Source organism: Bufo bufo, chromosome 1 (assembly GCF_905171765.1).
Source record: "Bufo bufo chromosome 1, aBufBuf1.1, whole genome shotgun sequence".
In the NCBI taxonomy this organism is placed as follows: domain Eukaryota; kingdom Metazoa; phylum Chordata; class Amphibia; order Anura; family Bufonidae; genus Bufo; species Bufo bufo.
The window spans coordinates 50,447,690-50,475,625 of NC_053389.1; the positions used below are offsets into that span (position 1 = coordinate 50,447,690).

At 48.0% G+C, this 27,936-nt stretch overlaps 1 protein-coding gene across 4 annotated transcripts; it reads left to right on the forward strand.

The window, feature by feature from the left end:
* Window positions 1-55: 55 nt before the first annotated feature.
* ZBTB17 (zinc finger and BTB domain containing 17) lies at window positions 56-27,875 on the forward strand. 4 transcript variants are annotated; one of them, XM_040423312.1, is made up of 15 exons: window positions 56-192; window positions 1,760-1,966; window positions 3,234-3,431; window positions 3,515-3,628; window positions 3,704-3,793; window positions 4,054-4,451; window positions 20,970-21,112; window positions 21,187-21,487; window positions 21,579-21,666; window positions 21,753-21,869; window positions 22,068-22,188; window positions 22,271-22,401; window positions 22,848-23,075; window positions 23,764-23,853; window positions 27,508-27,875. In XM_040423312.1, the coding sequence occupies exons 1-15, from the start codon at window positions 186-188 to the stop codon at window positions 27,750-27,752; spliced, it is 2,478 nt and encodes an 825-aa protein (XP_040279246.1). In that variant the 5' UTR covers window positions 56-185; the 3' UTR covers window positions 27,753-27,875. The 4 variants fall into 4 exon arrangements, with proteins under 4 accessions (XP_040279246.1, XP_040279264.1, XP_040279238.1 ...); XM_040423304.1 differs by having other exon boundaries at window positions 83-198; XM_040423321.1 differs by having other exon boundaries at window positions 83-198; window positions 3,234-3,425.
* Window positions 27,876-27,936: the final 61 nt, after the last annotated feature.

Here is a 27,936-nt window from a genome sequence, read left to right on the forward strand (position 1 = left end):
TAAGATCAGTTGCCAGGAACAAACATGGCGGCGGTCTGTATGCACGTCACGGTTATGACGCATGAGGACGTATACGGAAGTGCGCCGCGCTTTAAGCTTGTGACTTCCGACCTTCTCCAAGATGGCGGCGCCCTTTGTCCGGCTGTAGTCCCCGCTGTATGATGTGATTTCCCCGCGGCTCCGGGATGGCAGGTACCGGGAGGGTTGGTGTGTCTGGCTCTCTGTGCTGTGTCCTGCCCTCAGGTCTGACTGTAGGGGACGTGTCAGTGTGAAGAGCCATGTGTGCGGGGAAGACATGTATGAGAGCAAAGCCTCGGCCTGTGACGTCATGTGTACAGTGGGCCTCATGCTCCTACATAATGTAATGTCCTCTCCCCCAATCCGTTATGTCAGATCTGTAGAATGTTACCCTCCTCCTGTACCAGGGACTTTTGAAATGTCTGACGTCCCCGCCCCCTGTGTCATGTGATTTCAGGCATATATGACGTGTTCCCACCTGTGTCATGTGACTTCAGGTGTGTGTAATGTCTCCTCCCCCTGTGTCATGTGACTTAAGGTGTGTGTAATGTCTCCTCCCCCTGTGTCATGTGACTTCAGGTGTGTGTAATGTCTCCTCCCCCTTGTGTCATGTGACTTCAGGTGTGTGTAACGTCTCCTCCCCCTTGTGTCATGTGACTTCAGGTGTGTGTAACGTCTCCTCCCCCTTGTGTCGTGACTTCAGGTGTGTGTAACGTCTCCTCCCCCTGTGTCATGTGACTTCAGGTGTGTGTAACGTCTCCTCCCCCTGTGTCATGTGACTTCAGGTGTGTATAATGTCTCCTCCCCCTTGTGTCATGTGACTTCAGGTGTGTATAGTGTCTCCTCCCCCTTGTGTCATGTGACTTCAGGTGTGTATAGTGTCTCCTCCCCCTTGTGTCATGTGACTTCAGGTGTGCATAATGACTCCTCCCCCTTCTGTCATGTGACTTCAGGTGTGCATAATGACTCCTCCCCCTTGTGTCATGTGACTTCAGGTGTGCATAATGTCTCCTCCCCCTTGTGTCATGTGACTTCAGGTGTGCATAATGTCTCCTCCCCCTTGTATCATGTGACTTCAGGTGTGCATAGTGTCTCCTCCCCCTTGTGTCATGTGACTTCAGGTGTGTATAGTGTCTCCTCCCCCTTGTGTCATGTGACTTCAGGTGTGTATAGTGTCTCCTCCCCCCCTGTGTCATGTGACTTCAGGTGTGTATAGTGTCTCCTCCCCCCCGTGTCATGTGACTTCAGGTGTGTATAGTGTCTCCTCCCCCCCCGTGTCATCTGACTACATGTGTGTATAATGTCTCCTCCCCCCCTGTGTCATGTGACTTCAGGTGTGTATAATGTCTCCTCCCCCCGTGTCATGTGACTACGTGTGTATGTCTCCTCCCCCCGTGTCATGTGACTACATGTGTGTGTATAATGTCTCCTCCCCCCGTGTCATGTGACTACATGTGTGTGTATAATGTCTCCTCCGCCCCGTGTCATGTGACTACATGTGTGTGTATAATGTCTCCCCCCCCCCCCCCCTGTGTCATGTGACTTCAGGTGTGTATAATGACCCCTCCCCCTGTGTCATGTGACTACATGTGTATATAATGTGTCCCGCTTCCCCCTCATGTCATGTGACTTCAGGGTCTTGAGTATCTCCTGTGGCAGATAACTGGGGGTCTTGCACATATGAGCTTACACTCCGTTGTGTGCCCCTCCCCCACATGATGTTTCTCTCTGCTCTGTTCAGCCATGGATTTCCCTCAGCACAGTCAGCTCGTCCTGGAGCAGCTCAACCAGCAGCGGCAGCTCGGCCTCCTGTGTGACTGCACCTTCGTGGTGGACGGAATCGATTTCAAAGCCCACAAGGCGGTGCTAGCAGCGTGCAGCCAGTACTTCCGCATGCTCTTCGTGGAGCAGAAAGACGTGGTTCACCTGGACATCAGCAATGCGGCAGGTAACACGCACACAACACGGCTACACGGCAGGTAACACGCACACTACACGGCAGGTAACACGCACACAACACGGCTACACGGCACATAAGTCTGTTTCACACTGGCGTTAAAGGGGTTATCCAACCGCCTATAGTGATCGCCAGAATGCCCAGACCCCTCATGCTGGTCATACTAACCCCACTCCCCGGCACCCGCGCTGCTTCTGATGCCTGTACTGCCGCCGCTGCATATCCCCATTGCTCAGATCAAAACATTTGGGGGGGAAGGGGGCAGCTAATAGCAGGCTGTGACGGGGACGAGCTTCCCTAGCGTCACCCGCCTTGCTAGGGCGCTCGTCCCCCCTGCGACCTGCTATTGGCTGCCCAAATTATTAACGTTGGAACAGCTGGCTAGAACCATTAACGCCAGTGTGAAACAGGGGTAACGCGCGCACATCACAGCGACGCGGCAGGTAAGGCGCGCACATCACAGCGACGCGGCAGGTAACGCGCGCACAACCTTAGAGCGGTTAAATCTAATTTCAACCTTCTGTTTTTCAGTTCTTCACCATTTTTAAGATCTGTGCTGATTGTCAGTTCTGCTGATAAGCAATCCTGACCTGCACACAGCGAAGGGTTACAGTGTACCAGTTTAGATAAAAGATGGGGTTGGGGATTCAGGACAGGAGAGAAATTTGTGCTGCTGCTTTATGTTTATCTCACAGAGGATTGTTTGACACACTGCAACAAACCCTCAGCTGTGAGAAGGATTACGTCAGGATGGGTTTTCAGTATTTGAAGATAAATTGACAGCAAGCAGAGATCTGAAGAACACTTTGAACACAATGTCTTTAGAAAGTTGCAGAACTAGTGCAGCTTGGTTTTCTGGACTCCGGCTCTTTAAAGGGGTTATCCAATCCTTTCAAAAGCCCCCCCACATGCTGGACCCCCCCACACTGAATATACTTACCTGGGTCCCCGCACCACCGCTGCTGCTTCTTGTACATGGATAAAAACATGCGGAGGAGCAGCCAATGACAGGCAGGGTCGGAGACGATAGGGAGGCTCGTCCACGTCTGCGATTGGCTGCCCCCCCCCCCCCCCCCCCTGGGTGTGGGGACCAGGAGCGGCGTGGGGACCCACGTAAGTATATTCAGTGTGGGGGGCCCGGCATATGGGGGGCAGTCTATAGGATTGGATAACCCCTTTAAGCCCCTACCCTCAGAGTAGGCTGTTGTAGGGTCAGCCGCCCATCCGCCCCATTTCAGGTTCTTGTCCCCTCTTTCAGGTCTGGGTCAGGTGCTGGAGTTCATGTACACGGCGCGGCTGAACCTGACACGGGAGAATGTGGAGGACGTCTTGGCCGTGGCCGGGTTTCTGCAGATGCAAGAGATTGTGAACGCGTGCACAGCCCTGAAGTCACTCAGTATACCCTCCGTGCAGGTGCCACACAGCCTCGGGGCCGTCACATCCGGACAAGGTAGAGGCCAGCAGATGGCAGCCGCTAGAGTGGGTGGGCCGTCGGCGGCCGGCCTGTGGCTACATAATTTTTGTCCTCCTATCCTGCAGATACCACCGATTACTCCCCTCCGGCCGTCGCTGGGGAGAACGAGCTGGAGACGTCCGATACCGCAACTGCTGTCTACCCGCTGGGCGAAGCCGCGGAAGGAGCCTGTCAAGAGGGTGAGATAAGTGGTGTCCCGATGACTCCTCTTCCTCACCATGCTGCAGAGTTTTCATCACTACTTTTCCCTGCAGGTGGTGACGTCGGCAAACTGGGAGTGCAGGAGGGGAGTGGAGCGGAGCCGCAGCCTGAGAAAGAGCAGGCGCTGACGAGTTCACAGGGAGGTGAGTGGCTGTCCAGGTTAACCCCTCCGGAACTATACAGGTGTAAACCCTGGGGCACAGCCTACTACAGTCCTGAAAGGGCCCCCTTCCTCCCCAGGAAACTGAGATAAAGGGAGCTGTTTGGTGGGAATCCCATCCATCCAGATCTACTTTCTATTCCACTGTAGATCTGGATGACCCACCACATCCAGCAGTAGATTGGGGGGACCCCTACACCCGCTGTGATCTATTCTTCTTCTTCTTTTTTTTTCTGACCACAGGTGCGGACGTCCGAGCGGTGAAGTTGGGGGATCTGTTGTCTACATCAGCCTGGTCCCCGAATGCTCAGGAGAAGGCAGAAGACGTCTCGGTAGAGGAATCACAGGCCACAGATGACGAGGTGCACAGTAACCCAGCCTCGGGTAGTGACACTTCACAGGAGAATCCAACTACTCCGCTCCCAGAAGATGTCAACGAAAGCCTGGATGAGGAGATCCAGGGGCCCGCGCATGAGACCGAAGACGATGGCAAAGAGGAAAGCGGAGGCAGCACTGATGAGAATACAGAGAAACCTGCACTAGATATCGCAGGACCCCAGAGGCAACTGCGCTCAGGAACTACAAATTATGCTGATCGCACAGAGTCCCGGCCGTACAGCTCAACAACTCATGTATGTGAGGTGAGTGAGCGCTGCACAGTGCGGGTACAGATGTAGCAGAGCTGATAAGTCATTGACTAGGACGACAGGTAAATCGTAGTAAGTAATCAGCATTTATATGACAAATCCAGCTTTGCTATGTCAGTTTATTATACTAATTCTGAATATATTGCTGCACAATCTTCCCATAATGCGGAGTGCCTACTACTATGCTTATGATTTACGGTTTGGGTTGTTCTTTATAAAACACATCTCAGCTGCTGCAGAACCTCTTTTTATAGATAAAGCATAAGCTTTGTCAGGGCACAGAACTGTTTACTACATGTTGAAGTGACCGATGAGGCATCTCCTTTCTCTTGAAGAGGTTCTGCAGCGGGTTTGTGTGATGCCCTAGGGCAGGGATCAGCAACCTCCAGTACTCCTGCTGTTGTGAAACTACAACTCCCAGAATCCTCTTTCCCATATCATCACGATGACGGCCACACAAGGAGATTGACCCCTGACCTCTGTAGGGGCAGGAACAGAGAAAGGTTAAAACGCCTCCGCCATACACCAGTGTTTCCTGTCCCTACAGAGGCCAGGGCAGAGAAAGATCTCCCTGTTCGTCAGGGAGATGAAGGAAGAAGATTTTTTATTTTACGTTTACATGGAGTGTGGAACTCCCTGTGGGGAGATGTCTCATGGCACTTATCTGACTGAGTGTCGTCCCCTGCTCGCCGGCGGTCCACTACCAATGCTGAGCAGGGGAGAGACGGGAGGGCTCGCTCTGGTTTATCGGGAGCCTGCCCCCAGGGTTGCGTCCTCCTCCTTGCCCCTGGTGGGTTCAAGCTGGAGTGAGCGTCCGACGCGGGATGCGCTTGGGATTCACATCACTTCCGGTGCATCCAGGAAGTGACGCAAGAGGCAGGCGGTGCGCGGCAGTGGCATCCTGGTTTGGAAATGCCGGCTGGCAGAATGGAGTAGCCACGTGTCGGATCTGATCTGAGGTCTGGAGACAAGATGTCAGGGTCTGAGCCGGGGCCGTTACTCCCCAAACAGCAAAAAATTATAATACCACCATCTTAATCTGATTCGGAATGCTGGGGTGACGATGCCTCTTCCTCTAGACAATAGGAGGAGGAGGACCCCCTCTCAGAAGGAGAGATTTCAGAAGGAAGCAAAAAGTTCTGTCTAGCGGCGGATGAAATGTCTGAACTGTTAAAAGCAGTAAGAGCCACCATGGGGGTTGAAGAGGTTCAAAAACCGCATTCTGTTCAGGAGGAGATGTTTGGGGGGTTGAGGGTTAAAAGAGCCCGAGTATTTCACATTAATGAAAACATCACTGTGATATGGTCCTTGAAGAATGGTCAGAGCCGGAGAAGAGGCTAGGAGTGTCTAGAGATTTCAAAATCCGGTTGTTATTTGATCCGGAAGAGTCAAAAATCTTTGGAGTTCCCAAAATAGACGTCCAGGTAGCCAAGGTGAACAAAAAACCATTGCTCCTTGAGGATGCATCCCAGCTAAAAGACTCCATGGAAAGAAAAGCAGATGGCTTATTAAGTAAATCCTGGGAGGCGACTATGTTTAGCCTAAGGCTACTTTTTAAACTCGTTTTATTGAAGTAAGGCATGTCACATCAGGACAAAGCAGGGATAAATCCCACGCAGGGGATACATTGACATCATAATATAACTCAAGAATCTTGCATCAGGTCTGAAGAGGAATCCTATCTGGATCAGACACAAGAAACAGTGGAAGTAATGAGGCATTAATCCAGGGCTCGGAATCCACACATTATCATACAGCAGGCATATAGCCGATATCGGCCACCGAATACATACATGCATTGTGCAATGTCAAAGGAGATGAGCACCACTCTCCCCACACCTTGTGAAACTCTTGTGGACATTTTCTGTGAATAAATACAATTTTCTCCATACTCACAGCGTGATTGACTAATGATTTCCATTGACCCAGTGTGGGTGCTCTATCAGCCATCCACCTCAGAGCAATGGCTTTTCTAGCAAAGAATAGAGTCTCACTCAAGAAAACCCTGTGGTGATGCCCCCAAACCTCTTCATCTAATATTCCAAGAACACAGCTTTTAGGACATAACGGCACTGCAGTGGGAACCATAGTAGACAGCACCTCTATTACTGCTTTCCAGAAGCTTTTTAAATATGTGCAGTCCCACATGAGATGCCAGAAATCAGCACCATCCTGCAGGCATCTATTGTGTGATATTCTGCCCATTTTGTGTAGTCTAGTAGGCCTGAGAGAACTTCTGTGCAAGATAAACAGCTGGATCAGCCTGTTGTTAATTGATGGAGAGACCCTTGTTGGAGCCATCAGGGCTTCATTCCAGTCATCAGCCGATAGGGAAGGTATTGAGTTTCTCCACTTCCCCTCAACAGCAAGAGGGTTCATCAGCATTCGATTGTTGAGCGGATGCGTATAAAGCACAGAAATAATACCTCTCGGACCCTGTGACCTTAGAACACCTATTCAAGTGTATCTTGAAATTTTCCGGTCACCTGCCCCGAATTGAACTGTTAACGCGTGCCTCAGCTGCAGATATCTAAAGAAAAGGTTGTGAGGCAGTTCAAATTTCTCCTGCATTTGCAAAAAGGAGCATAGGGTGCCCCCAACATATAGGTCTCTCAAGGTGAGGACCCTGTGGGCCTTCCACAGATTCACCCCCTCCAATTCTTTCAGATGGGCAAACATAGGGTTGTCCCATATCGGTATATCATCCGGGAGATCCTTAAACGATTGCATCTTGGCAGCGCTCCATACCTGGTGGGCCAATTTGTGTATAGGGAGCAAGCGCGTAGGAACGGAGCGTGATCCTTCCAGTACTGGCCGCAGGGAGGTCATACTTAAATATTCCCTGAGGTAGTCTTCTGCATTTGGCCATTCTGACGTTTGAATCCAGGGGATTAAGAATTTCAACTGACCAGCTAAATAGTATAGGAAGAAATCAGGCAGGGCGGCACCTCCCTCTAGCTTGGATCTCTGCAGGACATTAAGGGAGAGTTTCCGTCTAGACTCCCCCCAGATGAAATTAGCTACCAGTGAATGGATACGACCAAAGAAGCCCTGCGATACCGGTGTGCATGCATGCGCTAGGAGGTATAGCCCTTTAGGTAAGAGGATCATTTTAACCAGATTTAATCTTCCCATGGTTGATAACGGCAGGGTCCTCCTTATTTTGAATTTATCAGTGAACAGGGGTTCCAGGGGTGCTATATTTAATGAATATGCCAATTGGGGGTCCCTGGTAATCACAATTCCAAAATACTTGAAGTGGTCTACAACCGGCAAGTTACAGTATTGCGAGGGCCACGTATGTGTCCATAGGGGCATAAGTGCTGATTTCATCCAATTTATGTGTAAACCCGAGTATTCCCCGAACCTTTCTATTATGTCAATTGCTCTAGGGAGCGTAGTTTCAGGTTCATCCATAAAGAGAAGGAGATCATCCGCGTATAGTCCAACTTTATCTGTTCTGTCTCCCATGCTCACCCCTTTAAATACCTGATCCTGCCTGACTCTTAGGGCGAGATGTTCTATCGCTATGGCGAACAAAAGCGGCGACAGGGGGCATCCTTGCCTAGTGCCTCTATGAAGTTTAAAGGACTCTGAGAGAGACCCGTTCACCAGTATATTAGCTTTGGGAAGTTGGTATAATATCTCCACCCATTTGACAAACTTAGGGCCAAATCCAAAACTCTGTAACACTTCTATTAAGTACACCCACTCCACGGAGTCAAAAGCTTTGGCTGTGTCCAGCGAGGCCAGGGCCCTTGCCACACCTATCTGCGCAATGGCCTGCGCTCTCCTGATATTATCAGATGTCGACCTACCCGGTCTAAATCCTGACTGATCTTCATGCACTATAGTGGTGATTACCTTGTTTAGTCTAGTAGCCATCAGTCTTGAGTATTTTATAATCTAGGTGTCATGTCCTTCTCAGACTATGTACGGAGGTCTGCCAGATTAGCAGCACGAGTCTAGTCATTTGTTTTGTTTTGGAGTCGTGCTAGATCCGCCTCCCTTCAGGTGCACTGGGTGGGGTCGTTGGTTTAAATTACTCCCCTCCCAGTGTTCCGTGCGGGTTATAGCTTCTGTCAGGCTGTGGAAGCAAGGAGTGAAGGATTGGCTTTTCCTGCTCAGATAAGATAAGTTGGTTTCTGATTTCTTTGGTTTGCTGTCTAGGGTGTTTGTGTGTCGTCTGTCCCCTCCTGGTTCTGAGGGAGCAGGCTGCCCCTTTTCCCCTTTCACCATCTCAGGGATTCTAGGGTATTCTCAGCCCAGGCACGAGGACACATTATTCCCACCTTTAGGGTCTGAATGTGGGCAAAGCAGAATAGGCAGAGCAGTTAAGGATTTGCTAGGAGGTGACCTTATCCCCAGCTTCTCGCCTAGAAAACTTGTTTGTTTTGTTATCTGTGTATCTTATATCCTGTCCGCCGTGACATTATAACCCGCCGTACTTTGACTTCCATTACTCAGCGGTTTTGTGATGGCGTCAACTGATGCGCTAGTTGACCGCATGCAGGGATTATTTCTAGAGGTTGCGGATCTGCGTAGTGTTCGGTCACACGGTGTCAGAATGCTCTGGCATCAGGTGCAGGTCAAATTTGTGGGGAGCCTAAAGTCGCTCTTCCTGAGAGATTTGCAGGGGGTGCGGATGATTTTATCCGCTTTAAAGAGTCATGCAAGTTGTATTTTCGGCTGCGTCCATCTTCGTCAGGTGATGAGAGTCAGAGGGTTGGTATAATCATTTCTCTGCTTAAAGGGGACGCGCAATCCTAGGCCTTTTCTCTGCCGCCCTGTTCTCTGGCCCTCCGGTCGGTGGAAGAATTTTTCAAAGCCCTGGGATTAATTTACGATGACCCAGAACGGGTCTCGATGGCGGAATCTAAATTGCGTAATTTATTACAGGGTGAACATACTGCAGAGGTTTACTGCGTTGAGTTTAGGAGATGGGCTACAGAGTCAGAGTAGAATGACCCCGCGTTACGTAGTCAGTTTTGTCAAGGGTTATCTGAGAGGTTGAAAGATGCCCTGGCTTTTCATGAGTACTCGGATACTTTAGAGAATGCTATGTCTTTGGCAGTACGGTTAGATAGACGTATCAGAGAGAGGTGTAAGGCTCCCTCCGCGCAAGGGATCCCTTCTGTGAGTGGTATCGTCTCACCTGCTTCCCAGGGTGATATTACATATAACTCTGGGGTGGGGGAAGAACCCATGCAGCTGGGTCAGATATCTTTCCGTTCTGGTAGTAGAGATTTTAGGAGATTGCATAAACTATGTTACTACTGTGGGAAAAGTGGTGATTTTGTTTTTGCTTGTCCTTTTTGTTAAACCGCATGATGATAAGAAAGAGAAAAAAAAAACGTCCTGACTCTTGGTAGCGTGAATGGAGTGGTGGAGCAAGTAGGTATGCAAGCTCCCTTTTAATAATAATAATCGTTTTCTCCTTCCAGCTATGGTTGGTGCTAGACTCAAGAATTTTTTTTGTTGATGTATTCATTGACTGTGGTGCTGGGGTAAACCTTATTGACTTTCTTTTTCTTCAAAATCTGGGTCTAAATACTTGCACTTTAGAAAGAGAGATTCCGGTTTTTGCAATTGATTCTTCCCCTCTTTCTCAAAGGAGTCTCACTCATATTGCTCATGGTATTCAGTTAAGGGTGGGTGATGCACATGTTGAGATTATGTCTTGTTTTGTCATGAAGGATTTGCCCGCTCCTATAGTCTTAGGGTTACTGTGGTTGACAAAACATAACCCAATCATAGATTGGCAAGCAAGACAAATCATCGGTTGGAGTGAATTTTGTTCGGATAATTGTTTTGGCACTTCTATCTCTGGTGTGTCCACTTCGTCTCTACCTCAGTATCTCTCAGATTTTGCGGATGTCTTTTCGGAGGGTGGGGCTCAGGAATTGCCCCCTCATCGTGACTATGATTGTCCAGTTAATCTCATCCCTGGGGCTAAGTTGCCAAAGTCTCGGCTTTACAATCTTTCTCAACCCGAAAGAGAGGTCATGCGGAAGTATATCGCCGAGAGTTTGGCAAAAGGTCATATTAGGCCATCTAAGTCTCCGGTGGCAGTAGGTTTATTCTTTTTAAAGAAAAAGGATGGATCGCTGAGACCTTGTTTGGATTTCCGGGAATTGAACCGTATTACGGTCCGGGATCCGTATCCCCTTCCTTTGATCTCCGACCTTTTTGATCAGATTGTTGGTGCCAAGGTGTTCTCCAAGTTGGATTTGAGAGGGGCCTACAATCTGATCAGAATCAAGGAAGGGGATGAGTGGAAAACGGCCTTCAATACGCACGAGGGTCATTTTGAGAATCTGGTTATGCCTTTTGGGTTGACGAACGCGCCAGCGGTATTTCAGCGATTCGTCAATGACATTTTTCATCATTTGGTGGGGAGGTTCGTGGTAGTTTACTTGGATGACATTTTAATTTATTTTCCTGATCTGAAGACCCATCAGGATCATGTGAGACAGGTTTTGACGATCCTTCGGGAGAATAAATTATATGCCAAATTGGAGAAATGTGTGTTTTCTGTGCAGGAGCTTCCGTTTTTGGGATATCTGCTTTCTGACTCTGGTTTTCGTATGGACCCCGAAAAGGTCCGGGCGGTTCTGGAATGGGACCGACCAGAGAATCAGAAAGCTTTGATGCGGTTTTTGTGGTTTACTAATTATTATAGAAAATTTATTTTGAACTATTCTACCATTGTAAGACCTCTGACTAATATGACTAAGAAGGGCGCCGACGTCTCTATCTGGTCGGATGAGGCATTGCAGGCCTTTTCGACTATTAAGGAGTGTTTTGCGTCTGCTCCCGTTCTGGTGCAGCCCGATGTGTCTCAGCCATTCGTGGTGGAGGTTGATGCATCAGAAGTGGGGGTTGGAGCGGTGCTGTCCAGGGTTCATCTCCTGGCAAGTGGGTCCCGTGTGCTTTTTTTTTCCAAGAAGCTCTCGGTCGCCGAGAAGAATTATGATGTGGGAGATAGAGAGTTGCTGGCCATCAAGTTGGCCTTTGAGGAATGGCGTCACTGGTTTGGAGGGGGCGTCTCACCCCGTTACAGTATATACGGATCATAAGAATTTGGCTTACCTGCAATCTGCCAAGCGTCTGAACCCTAGACAGGCCAGATGGTCACTGTTTTTTACCAGGTTCAATTTTGTGGTTACTTTTCGCCCGGGGGTTAAAAACGTCAAGGCAGATGCGTTGTCTCGCAGTTTTCCTGGGGGATGTGATTCAGAGGATCCTGCTCCGATTTTGGCTGATGGGGTGGTGGTCTCCGCTCTGTACCCCGAATTGGAGATGGAGGGGTTGGGAGCCCAGGAGGGGGCTCCTGGTTCTTGTCCCCCAGGGAGGTTGTTTGTTCCTGAAGAACTGCAATACAAGGTATTCAAGGAACATCACGATACTGTCCTTGCTGGACATCCTGGTGGTAAGTCCACCTGTGACCTTGTGTCCCGGAGGTTCTGGTGGCCCGGGTTACGTAAGAGCATTTAGGATTACGTGGCAGCTTGTGAAACCTGTGCACGGTCAAAGGTTGCTCATACTCGACCGGCTGGTTCACTTCTTCCTTTGTCGATTCCGTCTCGTCCTTGGATGCACTTGTCGATGGACTTTATTACGGATCTGCCGAGTTCCTCCGGGAAAACAGTAATTTTGGTGGTAGTTGACCGTTTTAGTAAAATGGCTCACTTTATATCGTTAACTAGTCTGCCTAATGCCAAGACTCTTGCGCAGATTTTTGTTGATAATATCGTGAAATTGCATGGTATTCCTTCGGATGTGGTTTCAGATAGGGGCACGCAGTTTGTCTCCAGGTTTTGGAGGGCGTTCTGCTCTCGGCTTGGCATTCAACTTTTCGTTCTCTTCGGCTTTTCATCCGCAGTCGAATGGACAGACAGAGCGTACTAATCAAAACCTGGAGACCTACTTGAGGTGCTTTGTGGCTGAGAATCAGGAGGACTGGTCCTCATTCTTGTCCCTAGCAGAGTTTGCTTTGAATAACCGTAGGCAGGAGTCCACGGGTAAGTCACCATTTTTTTGCGCATACGGTTTTCATCCTCAGTTTGCTACCTTTTCTAGGACTAGTTCCTCTGGGATGCCAGAGGAGGAGAGATTTTCTTCTGCCTTGTCTTCTATCTGGCGGAGGATCCAAGTGAATTTGGAGAAGATGGGTGAGAGGTATAAGCGAATGGCTGACAAAAGACGTGTGACTGGTCCGGACCTGTGTGTGGGTGATCTGGTGAGGTTGTCCACTAAAAATATTAAACTGAGAGTGCCATCTTGGAAACTGGGTCCAAGATTTATTGGTCCGTACAAAATATCTGCGGTGATCAATCCAGTATCGTTTTGGCTGGATCTTCCGCAGACTTGGAGGATCCATGATGTGTTCCACAGGTCTTTACTGAAAAAATATGTGAAACCGGTGGAACCATCGCTATTGCCTCCTCCCCCTGTTCTGGTTGATGGAAATGTAAAGTTTGAGATCTCCAGGGTTCTTGACTCTAGAGTTCTTCGGGGTTCCCTTCAGTACCTGGTACACCTGGAGGGGATACGGCCCTGAGGAGAGGATGTGGGTTCCGGCGCTGGATGTCAGTGCCAGCCGACTGGTGAGGGCTTTTCACAGATCCCACCCGGATAAGGTTGGTCCAGGGGGTCCGGAGGTCACCCGTAGAAGGGGGGGTACTGTCATGTCCTGCTCAGACTATGTACGGAGGTCTGCCAGATTAGCAGCAGTCTAGTCTAGTCATTTGTTTTGTTTTGGAGTCGTGCTAGATCCGCCTCCCTTTAGGTGCACTGGGTGGGGTCGTTGGTTTAGATTACTCCCCTCCCAGTGTTCCGTGCGGGTTATAGCTTCTGTCAGGCTGTGGAAGCAAGGAGTGAAGGATTGGCTTTTCCTGCTCAGATAAGATAAGTTGGTTTCTGATTTCTTTGGTTTGCTGTCTAGGCTGTTTGTGTGTCGTCTGTCCCCTCCTGGTTCTGAGGGAGCAGGCTGCCCCTTTTCCCCTTTCACAATCTCAGGGAATCTAGGGTATTCTCAGCCCAGTCACGAGGACACATTATTCCCACCTTTTAGGGTCTGAATGTGGGCAAAGCAGAATAGGGAGAGCAGTTAGGGATTTGCTAGGAGGTGACCTTATCCCCAGCTTCTCGCCTAGAAAACTTGTTTGTTTTGTTATCTGTGTATCTTATATCCTGTCCGTCGTGACACTAGGTTCAGGAGTGATATCGGTCTATAAGACCCACACTCCAAAGGGTCTTTATCTGACTTCAGGATCACCACTATAGTAGCATCATACATAGATTCTGGTAGCCTATTTCTTTGCTGAGCAGCAAGGTATAGCTTAAGAAGTTCGGGCCCCAATACATCAGCATATTTAGTGTACACTTCTACCGGGATCCCGTCAGGGCCTGGCGCTTTGCTCGCTGGCAGCTCCGTTATTGCCATTTGAATTTCGTCTAGTGAAATATCAGCCTCTAGTAGGTTCCTATCCTCATCACTAAGCTGGGGATGTGCTACCTGCGCTAAATAAAGCCCCAACTCCTGGGTGGTGTAGTGAGCCGCTGACTTGTAGAGGTCTTGGTAGAACCCCTTGAAGCTTTCCAGTATATCACCGACTGATTCTACCACCGCGTCCTCAGAGTTCTCTATTCTAATGACCGGAGGGGACATACTATTACTACGTACAATGTGAGCAAGCAATTTACCTGCCTGATTGCCAGATTCAAAGGATTGCTGTTTAAAAAGAATAATTTACGCTCACTCTTTTCCCTGAGGTGCATCATGTAGAGCCTTCCTTTAAGCATCCAATCCTGCCTATTCACCTTAGAGGGATTAGACCTGAAGGAGTTCTCTGCCTCCTTGCAATTAGCATGTAATTCCAGTTCTTTGCGTGCTGAATCTCTTTTAATATAGGATATGGATGATTTGAGGCATCCCCTCAAATAGGCTTTCAATGTCTCCCAGAGTAACAAATCGTCCGTCATCTCATCCTGCACTTCCAGAAACATCTGAAGCTGATCAGGAATTCTATCGTTCGTGGTCATAAGAGACAACCAGAATGGATGAACACGCATTTTGGCACTCTGTTTGATACCATCATAAAGTCTAAGTTGAGCAAAAACCGGTGCGTGGTCCGAGGGCCCCTGTGATCCATATCCAATATCTTTGAGATCTGTGTACACTGCGGCACTGCCAAGAAGATAATCGATTCTGGACAGTGCGCCCCTGGCTGGAGTGAGGCAGGAGTACTCCCTCTGAAGTGGATGCCGCAGCCTCCACATATCTAGCCATCCAAGTTCTGTAACCATTCTAGATAGATTAGTGTCTTGCTGAGTGTGCTCGCCCTCTCCCACCTCTGAGTGAAATCTATCCATGTCTTCATGCATCACTAAATTAAAATCCCCCATGCAGAGGAGTTTAGCATTGGGATATTGCGCAGCGAAGCTCATCACCACCTGAAATATGATTATAGTGGCGGGGGGGGGGTTATATATATTAACCACAACATATGGAGCACAATTGATGAATGCATACACCAGGATATACTGCCCCTCAGGATCTACCACCAATTGCTGGACTTCCCATCTAATGTTCTTGTGGACAAGTATGGCTACTCCTTTGGAATGTGTCGATCCGAACGCATTTAGAGACCACTGGACCCATGGCTTCTTAATTCTATTCCCTGTTTCTAGAGTCAGGTGGGTCTCCTACAATCCCAAGATATGGGGGCTGTATTGCCGGAGATGAGAGAATACAGCAATCCTTTTCCTAGGGCTGCCCAATCCCCTCACATTCCAAGATACAACATTTAAATCTGCCATTTGTGTTTCAGCAGCCTATTCTCCAGACAAACCAACACCCCACCTGCAGGAAGATCAGGACCCGTTTCCTCAGACCTTTCTCTTGCAGACCCTCTGCGTTGCAATATTGTGATTAGTGTACCATGCCTTTAACAGAAAAAACGGTATATAACTTAATTGTAGAGTAACAGATAATTGAATGAACCTATAGATGATGACATCACTGCCATCCTGTACTATGGCTGAGTTACTGGAGACCTGCATAGTGCAATATGATGTTAAACCTATGCAGGTGTCTGCTCAACCCTCGTAGCAATGGGATAATACCGGATAATGCGTGCACATGTAACAATAATATAAAGGAGAAAAAGAATAGAAGAGGGGGGGAGAAGGGATGAAGCAATGAGGGGTAGGATAAAAGAAAAGAAAGGGGTAATGGCGTCTCCACCAACACATCAACGTGAAATACTGTAAGCTCAATCACGTCACCAGTATAAGATGAGGGAATTCCTCCCTAGTCCCGGACAATGATGTTAAAGTCAGCGGAACGCATCTATCAGGTAAGTGTATTAGTGCGAACAGGATACTTGCGGCATCTGCGGTGGTAAAAGTATCAGCGAGGGCCTGGACGACTTGGCCTCTTGGAAATCCACTCTTCCGCCTCCTTAGGATCCACAAAGAAGACCGTCTTCTCTCCATCTATCACCCGAAGACGTGCTGGATAGGCCATGGAATACTGCAGGTTCAGATTGCGGAGTCGACGCTTAACAGAGATGAAGATGAAAAATCAGGAAACAGCGATATATTCGCACTTTCATGTTTGATGTCACGCTTGTTCCTTGCTTGCCCCAGGATAAGATCTCTATCTTTCCAATTAAGCATTCGCGCCAATAGGGGCCTTGGGGGAGCGCCTGGAGGGGAGGCCTGGCGGGAACCCGGTGCGCTCTTTCAACGGCGTAGGCGCCAGAAAATGGCGCTTCAGGAAATTGTGCCTTGAACCAAAGTTCCAGAAAAGTAGCCGGATCTGAGCCCTCCGCTCTCTCTGGTAGCCCCAGGATCCTGACGTTGTTGCATCTGGCTCTGTTCTCAAGGTCATCACACTTTTGCTGCCATAAGCTCACAGACCTCTCAACATCATGCACTCTGCTTGCAAGAGGCCTAGTAAGATCTTCTAGAGCCGAGACCCTGTCCTCTGTATGGCGCACACGCTCCCTGAGCTGCTGCACATCTTGCCTCAGCAGGCCCAAATCCACATTCACCTCCTCTATTTTACAGGTAAGCGATGTCTGGCAGGTGGAGATTGCTGTCAGGAGCTGGTGAGAGACAGTTTTTAGGGTTACCTCTGGCTCCCCCGAACCTTCCGCCTCTGTCTGCTGCGCAGCTTGACCTCACGTGACCGCCGCTTGCGGTGTAGCAGGAGCGGCGGCGCTATTTTGGGCCTCTTGCCCCACATATTCTTTAAAGGGAACCTGTCACCGGGATTTTAGGTATAGAGCTGAGGACATGGGTTGCTAGATGGCCACTAGCACATCTGCAATACCCAGTCCCCATAGCTCTGTGTGCTTTTATTGTGTAAAAAAACCAATTTGATACATATGCAAATTAACATAAAAGAGTCATATCTTACTTGTGTGACCAGAGAAGAGTCATATTTTCAAGCTCTGACTCATCTCAGGTTAATTTGCATATGTATCAAATCGTTTTTTTTCCACAATAAAAGCACACAGAGCTATGGGGACTGGGTATTGTGGATGTGCTAGCGGCCATCTAGCAACACATGTCCTCAGCTCTATACCCAAAATCCCGGTGACAGGTTCCCTTTAAGCTTTTCAGCCACTGACTGCGCTTTGCTGGGGCCCATCATCGACTTCCCAGGTCTTCTCTTCCTCCTCTGCACCTGCCACTCGATGTTCGGAGCGGCCAGTATGTCAGGATGTTGCAGGATTCAGTACGGGGTACGGAGCAGACTTCAAGTGCGTGCTCTCATGTCGGCAGTTAGCCACGTCCCCCCCCCCAAGGCTTCTTTTACACCTGCGTTTGGTGCGGATCCGTCTTGTATCTGCACAGACGGATCCGCACCGATAATGCAAACGCTTGTATCCGTTCATAACGGATCAATTTGCATTATTCATTCAAAAAAAGTCTAAGTCAAAACGGATCCGTCTTGACTTACGTTGAAAGTCAATGGGGGACGGATCTGTTTTCAATTGCACCATATTGTGTCGGATCCGTCCACATTGACTTGCATTGTAAGTCAGGACGGATCTGTTGGGCTCCGCATCGTCAGACGGTCCCCAAAACGCTGCAAGCTGCGTTTTAGTGACCGTCTAAAAAACGCAACGGAGACCAAACGCAGCCAAATTGATGCATTCTGAACGGATCCTTATCCATTCAGAATGCTTTGGGGCTGAACTGATCCGTTTTGGGCCGCTTGTGAGAGCCCTGAAACGGATCTCACAAACGGACCCAGAAACGCCAGTGTGAAAGTAGCCTTAAATCCAACATCGCAGCTACCTCGGTTGCTAGATCCATGTACCTTTTTGGCTGACTGAATTGGACACTCATCTTAGAAATAAGACCTCTAGGGAGGAGATATTAAATTCCATCCCTCTTCTAAAGTCTGCAACCCTTTAGAGTATGGACGTGCCTAGGGCTCGATGAAAAAGGTGCACAATAGGGTAGTAGGTTCTAAATTGTATATGCAAAATTGACAACGTACAATGGAGGCTCACCTTTTAGGGTTGTGCTAATATAGGCACAACCCTATTGTAGACTTATTAGACAAGAGCTCGTCTTCGGGTGTGCTGCCGCAGGTCGAAGATCCTTTGCAGAGGGATGTCCAGTCCTTCCAGAAAGGTGCTTTAAGGGAAAAATCTGAATCCTGCTTCGGCGCTTCAAAACCCAGTGTAGACAGTCTTGAGTATAACATCTTTATTTCATTAAAATGCATACAAAGTTAAAACAACGCGTTTCAGGGAAGCTATGGTCCCCTTCATCAGGTTGGCATTTAAAACCATATGAATGCCAACCTGATGAAGACTGTCTACACTGGGTTTTGAAGTGCCGAAGCAGGATTAAGATTTTTCCCTAAATACTGCAACAGCTTTTTTGGCGGACGCCTCGTCTGAATCCGTCAGATTTTCGCCCAAAGATGCGGGGCTTTCTAATGCGGCCCGTCGAGCACTTTGGATGAATCGTGGTCCGGGGACCAAACATCAAAGATGAAGCTATCCCCCTCATCCCGTTTTCAGGCGAATACGTCTTTGGCCCAGTATTTAGACAGGATTCAAAAGAAAAAAGGTTCCTTCCTTACAATTATAAATCTAAAATTTCTCAACAAGTATATAACTTACAGGAAGTTCAGGAAGGAATCCCTGGGGTCCTTAATCCCCCTAATAAAGAAGAGTGCCTTAATGTGTACAGTGGACTTAAGTGCGTACTACCACATCCCGATTCACCACAATTCTCAAAAATTCCTAAGATTTGCCATAAAAGACCAGCTAGGAGTTTTCAGTCCACAGCACTTCTGTTTGGGATTTCCTCAGCTCCCAGAGTATTCACTAAGCTGGTGGTCGAGATGGTAGCGTATCTGAGACAAAAAGAGCTAGTCGTGGTCCCATACCTGGACAATTTCTTATTAGTGGGAGACTTGGTAGATGGGTTGCTAACAGATCTAGACATTTTTCTATCCATTCTGAAGGAACTAGGCTGGATTATCAATCCGGAAAAGTCTTTTTTACAACAATTGACCAGGGTACGTTTTCTGGGAGTCATCCTAGACTCTTGATCTCAGACCACATTTCTACCCCCAGACGAAATCCAGTCCCTAAAGGAGAAGGTCAAACTCTTTCAGAAAAGGAAGTTATGCTCTATAAGAGAAGCCATGAGTATGTTGGGGACGTTAACAGCATGCATTGCCTCAGTAACCTGCGCCATTCAATCCTGGATTCTGGAGATCTGGGACAAGCAGCAAAGATCCCTGAATCAGAAGATTCCCATTCCAGGTTCTGTGTAGACTTCCCTTTGCTGGTGTAAAATAGACAGGAACCTCTCACAAAGGGGTAGCCTGGAGAAAAGCACCTTATATCCTATCCAGATCAAGACGGACGCAAGCCTGTCGGGCTGGGGTGCAAAACTTGGAGACTTTTATTACCAAGGCTCCTGGCCCCTATTGGTGAGCAACCAGTCCTCAAACTTCAGGGAACTGAGGGCGGTGTGAGAATCTCTAAACATGGTGAGAAAGATTCTTTAGGATCACCACCTAAGAATTCTTTTGGACAATACAATGACAGTGGCTTACTTCTCGCATCCGGGAGGAACGAAATCAAAGAATCTTCTGAACCTATCAAACAAATTTTTTTACTGGACAGAAAAAAAACTAAGATCTATTTCGGCTTAGGTAGTCGGGAAGCGGACTACCTAAGCTGACGCAGAATAGACCAAACAGAGTGGTCCCTGAATCTAAAAGTCTTCAAAATGATAGTTGACAGATGGGGAACTCCAGACATAGACTTGTTTGCATCAAAGACAACAGGAAGGTGATGCAGTTCCGTTCCCTGGATCCCAGGGGCAATCCTTGGGTGATAGACGCATTTGCCGTAACTTGGGACTGCAATCTGTGTTATACATTTCCTCCAATACCGATAATTCCGAGGGTGATTCAAAAAATCCAACAAGAGAGCTCGACAGTCATCCTGATAACCCCCTTCTGGCTGAAAAGAAGTTGGTTCTCCTCCCTCAAAAGACTTTCAATCTCCAGCCCTTGGACCCTTCCGCTCAGGAGGGACCTTCTATATCAAGGTCCCATTCTACATCCTCACCCAGAATTTTTAAGACTAACAGCTTGGATCCTGAGGTCGAAATTCTGAAGCGACAGGGCCTTTACGACATCTACCCTCAGGTCCAGTAGGAAAAGAGTGATGTCATCTGCCTAAAACTTTGGAAGAGGTTCTGTTCCTGGTTAGGGGAACCTACTCCAAACCTAGAGGGGCCAAAAATACAGAAGGTTTTAGAATTTCTGCAACAAGGTCTTGATCTAGGCCTGAGACCTTCTACACTGAGAGTGCAAGTATCGGCACTCAGCTGTTTTTTTCCGATTCAGATCCAGCATGAATACTTTCATAAAGCACTACCGTTTAGATTTTTCCAATACGGCTGAATTGTCTTTTGGACTTAAGGTCCTTCAGGCAGTTGCCCCTCCTTAATCTTATAATTTTGTATATCTCCTTGTGTGGCCGTCATGGTGATGATATGGAAATTCGGAATTAGTCTTACCGGTAATTCGGTTTCCATAAGATCACCATTACGGCCCGTTAATCCCCCTCCAGTTTTTCGTTTACTTAGATTCAGGATGGTATGAATTAATACCTTCCGGTTCTATGTTGCTATGATTTGATCTCCACCATAATTTTGGAAGCAATGGTGGAGGGTGGGGGTGTTTTAACCTTTTTCTGTTCCTGCTCCTTGTGTGGCCGCCATGGTGATCTCATGGAAACCGAATTACCGGTAAGACTAATTCAGAATTTCACTTCTGGGGGTTACAAGAACAGCCACGTTAAGTGTGCATGCTAGGAGTTGTAGTTTCACAGCAGCTGGAGTGCCGAAGGTTGCTGATCCCTGCTCTAGGGCCTATATAATGACCATGCTGTGACATCACAACCTGCTGATTTTATTGTTACCTGTGGCTCATGGCGGCTTCTTCTGTTCCAGTATTGCAGCAAGGAATTCACCCACACAGGGAACTACACTCGACACATCCGCATCCACACTGGCGAGAAACCGTACCGCTGCCATGAGTGCGACAAAGCGTTCTCTGACCCCGCCGCCTGCAAGGCGCATGAGAAAACTCACAGGTGAGGGGACACTGGATGTCCTGCTGTGGCTGGGGGAGCGGAGGACCAGCTCTAACCCTTTTTCTTCCCTTCAGCCCATTGAAGCCACACGGCTGTGATGACTGTGGAAAGAGTTACCGACTGGTCAGTCTGCTCAACCTGCACAAGAAGCGTCACACCGGGGAGCCCAACTACTACTGCAAGGTGTGCGGCAAGCTCTTCACCACATCTGGCAACCTCAAGAGGCACCAGCTGGTGCACAGCGGAGAGAAGCCCTATCAGTGCGAGTACTGCAACCGGCCGTTCTCCGACCCCACCTCCAAGATGAGGCACCTGGAGACGCACGACACCAACAAGGAGCACAAGTGTCCACACTGCGACAAGAAATTCAACCAGGTGGGGGCAGCACTGCCATGGAGATGATTCTTATGTATGGGTTGTGGGGAGCAAGGACTGTGTTGAGTTGACCCTGTGGCTTTCCCTGCAGCTGGGAAATCTGAAAGCTCACCTGAAGATCCACATTTCTGACGGACCCCTGAAGTGCAGAGAGTGCGGGAAACAGTTTACCACCTCAGGTGAGGAGGCGGGTGGGAGAGGGATATGTTACCCGCATCTGTCCACCATGGCGGTCTGATCCTCTCCTTGTGCGTATGTCCTGCAGGAAACCTGAAGAGACACCTGCGCATCCACAGTGGGGAGAAACCCTATATCTGCATCCACTGCAAGAGGAAATTCGCTGACCCCGGGGCGTTGCAGCGACATGTTCGGACCCACACCGGTAACACTGCGCTACAGCCGCCCTCATACTCTATGCTGTACTCACCCTCTGCACATAATCCACCCAATGATGACAATAACAATATATTGGGGTTTCTTGCACCGCTGTCAGTATATACCATTGGGGCAAGGGGTCCACGTCTTTTCTTCTAGGGGTCCTGAGCCTCTCAAACATGACTTTCTGATGATTCTTGTTCAGGGGAGAAGCCGTGTCTGTGTATGATCTGCGGGAAAGCGTTCACACAGGCCAGCTCTCTGATCGCTCATGTTCGCCAGCACACGGGGGAGAAGCCATATGTATGTGAGCGCTGTGGAAAGAGGTGAGTCTCTCTCTGGGAGGATGTGGTTCTGCCATCCCAGCTACATCATCTGCTGATCTGACGGGTCTCCTCTGTCTGTTAGGTTTGTTCAGTCCAGTCAGCTGGCCAATCACATGCGTCACCACGATAACATCCGGCCGCACAAGTGTAATGTCTGCAATAAGGCTTTTGTCAATGTGGGAGACCTGACGAAGCACATCATCATTCACACAGGTGAGCGCTCTGTCTGCACGCCATGTTACGACTTGCCTCTATGTGCGGAAATGCTGGCGGAGATTTACTCATGAAAAACGGGCACGCGTTCTTTGCTTTACATTTACTAACTGTTTTACACACGTTTCTAAGCTTTTCACGACTTGCCCAACAAGGGGGCATGGCTTCACTAGAAAAAGGGTATGGCTTTGCTTTTTTTTAAAAAGGGAGGTGTTCTAAATGCGGCTCCATGCACCAATATTTTGGTGCATTTTTGGAGAAAAACTATGCCAACTTACAGGTGGTGTAAACTTAGACTAAACAGTTCTTTTTGCGCACACACAATTGTAGCGTAAATCTGGTGCAGAATTTACGACACTTCAAATTTATCTAACATTAAGATTGGGATTCGTATTCTTAGACCGTGTAAAGTAACATCTGCCCCATTGTCTTGTCTAATTGTACAGGCGAAAAGCCGTACCTGTGCGACAAGTGTGGCCGAGGGTTTAACCGCGTCGACAACCTGCGATCCCATGTGAAAACTGTTCACAAAGGCCGAGCGGGTATGAAACTGGTGGACAGAGAAGAAGGGGAAGTGGACGAAGAAGAGGTCAACATTGTGACCGTGGCGCCAGAGGAGATGGTGACACTGGCCACAGAGGACATCGCCAGTACGGGTGTTACAGAGCTGACAGGTGAGTGATCCACCAGAACCATCACTCATTATTGACGACCATATTGTGATCAGTCTCTCCTGATTCATTAGGGCTCATGCACACGGCCGTTCCATGCATTGGAGCCCGCAATTTGCGGTCCTCAATGCATGGGTTAACATCTGTGCGGTTTCCGCAGATGGTTGCAGACCCATTCAGCTTGAATGGGTCTGTGATCGATCCGCACCGCAAAAGAATAGAACATGTTCTATTTTTTTGCGGTGTGGAGGCACGGAGAGAAACCGACAGAAGCACTCCATAGTGCTCCGTTCCGAACCGCACCTTCTGGATTGCAGACCACATCCGTGATTTGGTGCACAAACGGCCGGGGCCAATATATTGTGGACCCGCTGTTTGTGATCCGCAATACGGGCCAGTCCGGCACACGTTTGTGTGAATGAGCCCTTTATAAAGGTTTTCCGGACCACACACGATAAGATGCGATCACAGCCTTGGCTGTAAGTTTATGGTTTATGCCCAGGGCTGTAATACGGCCTTGTACATCCTGCCAAAACCACCCATACATATAGGAAAGGTTACTCGCAACTTCAACCCCACCCCACCGTCACTGCCAGCCCCCTGTCTCCACTAGCCTACTTCCCAGTCCTTAAGTTTGGTTCAGTTGTAATGGGGCAGGATTTGTTTCTGAGCTGTACTCGTTTTCTTGCAGTGGTTCCCATTTCGGCTTCAGTCACGGCTGATGAGACAGAAGCGTTAAAAGCGGAGATCACCAAGGCAGTGAAACAGGTGCAGGAAGCAGGTAATGACCTCTAGTAGGGGATCCGCCTGTACTGTGGGGGCAGGAGTCAGTGCTGGCGAAAATCCCCACAAATCAGGAAGTCCGTAAATTGCAGCTCACCGTCCCCAAAGTGTAGATATTGGACATCTGGTCCATGTCTATCAGTTGTCCAGCCCCATTCGACTGCAGCTGAGACATTCAGACAGGTCATTCTCTGTAGGGAACGCGATTGCATGGCATGTATGTGATATAACCTGCTGCCTGTGGCGGATTTAGTGAACCATAGGCCCTGGGCTGTTCCCAAAACGTAGTCCCCGCTTCCCCAGTCCCATACTGACTATAATCACCTTTCTGTGCAGAATCCACATGAGCTTCATTTGGATTTTGATACCGATGTGCACCCTATGCATTGCAGTAAATAAAACTTCTGGAGCATAGCCACAGCATAAGTTGACACACTGTGGATTTAAAATCTGCACTGCTTGTCAATTTACACGCTGATTTTTGTACTGATTGTGTTTTATTAGATTTCTTTAATGGGAATGTGTCATCTAAAAATGACCTGTTTAAATGACGTTTTTATGTTAAAGATATATCATTTTTATTCGTGTCTTTAAAGGGAACCGGTCACGTTGAAAAATACTGACCTATTGTAAATGGCGGATTCTGTGTTCTCTATATAGAGGTGTTACTTGTCATTGTCATTCTGCCGGTGGTGATAATATTGATGGCTAATTAAAAGTTACCTTTGAAGAACAGTTAATCATGACCTATTATTAGGCCTAGTGGCCAGTGCAAAAACTGCAGGATTATGTAAATTTTTTAGGGGAACTGGTCACCATTAGGCTTAAGTGATTCGACCTTCGCATCATAGATCTGAAGTCGATTCGTTCAAATACTTAAATTTTAATGCTGTACAGCATTAAAATGTTTTGGCTCCGTGGAGCCAAACTTCATCTGGCCCGTAGTCTCACAAGACTTTGGTGAATTACTACTGTGTTCATATCTGCGTATTTAAAATAGGAATTCGAATTGGGCTTTGGTACTGGCTGTTACCTCGGTACCAAAGCCCATTTCAGATTAATATTTTAAATTGTTTTTAAATACACAGATATGAATACAGTAGTAATTCACCAAAGTCTTGTGCGACTACAGAGCCAATACATTTTAATGCTGTACGGAAACCGCATTAAAATGGAAGTATTTTAACATCTATGATCTGAAGGTCGATTCACTGAAGCCTAGTCACCATGAAAATGCAGGAGGAGCTGAGCAGATTGATAAATAGTTTTATGGGAAAAGATCCAGTATAAGGCTACATGCACACGAACGTTGTTTGTTTCTATGTCCGTTCCATTTTTTTTATTTTTTTTTTATTTGCGGATAGGATGCAGACCCATTCATTTCAATGGGTCCGCAAAAAATGTCCGCATCAGTATGTCCGTTCCATAGCCCCGCCAAAAAATAGAACATGTCCTATTCTTGTCCGTTTTAGGCATTGTTACAATGGATCCGCAAAAAAAAAAAATGGATGGAATACGGATGTCATCTGTTTTTTTTATTGCAGCTCTGCAATTTGCGGACCGCAAAACACATACGGTCGTGTGCATGTAGCCTAACTTTTAGTATTTCATTCATTTAAATTCCTGCTCATTCTGGGCTTTGAAGCCGAGGTGGCGGTCCTATCAGTGATTGACAGCCTTCCCTCTATGACTGTGTATAATGAGAGCTGTTAATCACTTCTTGGTAACTTTTTATTACCTATTATCTTTATCACCATTGGCAGAATTACATTGACAAGTAACACTTCAATATAGATAACACAGAATCCTCCATTCACAATAAAATCTGTGTTTCTGAACTCCAGTCCTCGGAGCCGACCTGCCGGTCAAGATTTGAGAATATCCCACAGAATGAATTCCAGTGCATTGACACTATATCACCTACTCAATACTATGGAAATCCTGAAAACCTTTCATGCTGGGTGGTCGTGAGGGCTGGAGTTGAGAAACACTGCAATGGGTGATATCGCAGCTTATCGGCTCCCTCCTGACCTTTGCGCATTACAGGGCATGCCTAAAAAACTCTCCCATATGAATCGGTGGGGTCAGCTCCTGTCCATCGTGTCTGCGGCCCATGTAGATGCTGTCAAAAGACAGGAAATCTAAACATATTTTAGGCCTAGTGGCCATTGTGAAAATTGCAGGATTATATAGAACAGACACATTCCTTTTGAATCTACAGTAAAATGCAGCAGATTTTCTGCCCGCACTTCTGTAGCATATACTCACGGTGTGGATGTACTCCTACAGTACTCAGACCAGAGCCCTAACTCCCAAAGACAGACCCCCAACCAGATACCTAAATAAACAGCCCCCCCCCCCCCATTCTCTAAATACAGACCCCAGGCAGACGCCCTACACTATTACAGACTACATAAATAAATTCAGACTGCAAAGCCTCTTATTACAGACACCAGACCCCATACAATTAGGCTACATTCACACAAACGTATTTTGTTTCCATGTCCGTCCCATCTTTTTTTGCGGATTGGATGAGGACCCATTTATTTCAATTGGTCTGCAAAAAATACGGACCGCACACTGTGTGCTGTCCGCATCCAAATGTCCGATCCGTAGCCCCGCAAAAATATAGAGCATGTCCTATTCTTGTCCATTTTGCAGACAAGGATAGACATTGTTACAATGGATCCGCCCAAAAAAACGGATCCAATACGGATGCCAAAAGGACGTCATCCGTATTTTTTGCGGATCAGTGTTTTGCGGACTGGAAAACGCATACGGTCGTGTGAATGTAGCCGAATTCAGTAGCTGCTGCTCTGCCACCTTGTTGCTTCCTCCTGTAGCTTGAGAACCTTTAGGTAACCTGCACTTTTTGCGGAAAACATGCGGTTTTTCAGCGCATATTCCCATGCAGAAAAACTGCAGTGCATTATAGCAGGGATGCCCAACCTGCGGCCCTCGAGCTGTTTTAAAACTACAACTCCCAGCATGCCCAGACAGCCTACAGAAGGGCATGATGGGAGTTGTAGTTTTGCAACAGTCGGAGGGCCGCAGGTTGGGCATCCCTGTATTATAGTATTACAGTTTATTACAGTACCAGCGAAGTGGAAATTGACCTGCATTGCGGATTTCCAAATCTGCAGCCTGTTAATTATATTTGTGGTTTTAGCTGTCGATTTCACCCTTTTCAATGGAGGGGTGAGATCTGTGATATGTGCATTCACCGGCACTTGTGTGCAGATGGCCTTGGTAATCATGTGACCATCCGAAGGTCCTTCCGTAGTTGCTGCAGAACGTTCCACAAAGCAGCTCTGTCACAGTTTTTTGCTGCAATTAGCAAAAAAAAAACACTATAAAACCTCAATTTGCATAAAGTGTTTGGGTCCATAATATAATTAGCATTGCTTGCTCCATTAGGCACCTTTCAAATGAGCGAGTGTCACGTTGTGAGTCCGCAGCACATCACCCGTCCTGAACTTTCAGCACTGCCGGTATCACATAGCATTATATTGATTCATGATGTGTGACACTTGCAGGTCTGAAACAGGCCTTAGAGGTGCCAGCGAGGGAAGCAATAGCCTTTGTGATCCAAATGTCAAGTTTTTGCCCATGGGAGTTGCTCTGTTACCTAAGACTTGTGCCCCTCTTACAGACCCAAACACCCAGATCCTGTACGCCTGCGATTCCTGCGGAGACAAGTTCCTTGACGCCAACAGCCTGGCGGAGCACGTCCGGATGCACACAGCCCAAGCACTGGTTATGTTTCAATCAGACACTGACATTTATCAGCAGTACAATGCACAGACCACGTGGCATGCGGAGCAGGTGGTCCAGTCCAGTGAGCTCCTCTTCCGCCAGCGCGATGGGACAGATGTGCAGCCTCAGCCTATGGACTGACCTCGACTGGGGAGCTCACACTCCATTTCACAGGATTCAGACGTTTAAGCTGTTCTTTGTTCTAAGTTATGGCCTGTACCAGCGCCCGTCATATGCATTCAATAAATATTATTTTTTAATGTGTGTGTTAGAAGAGCGGCAACGATGTATTCAGCAGAACCATCTCAATGATGAGAAGCTCCAT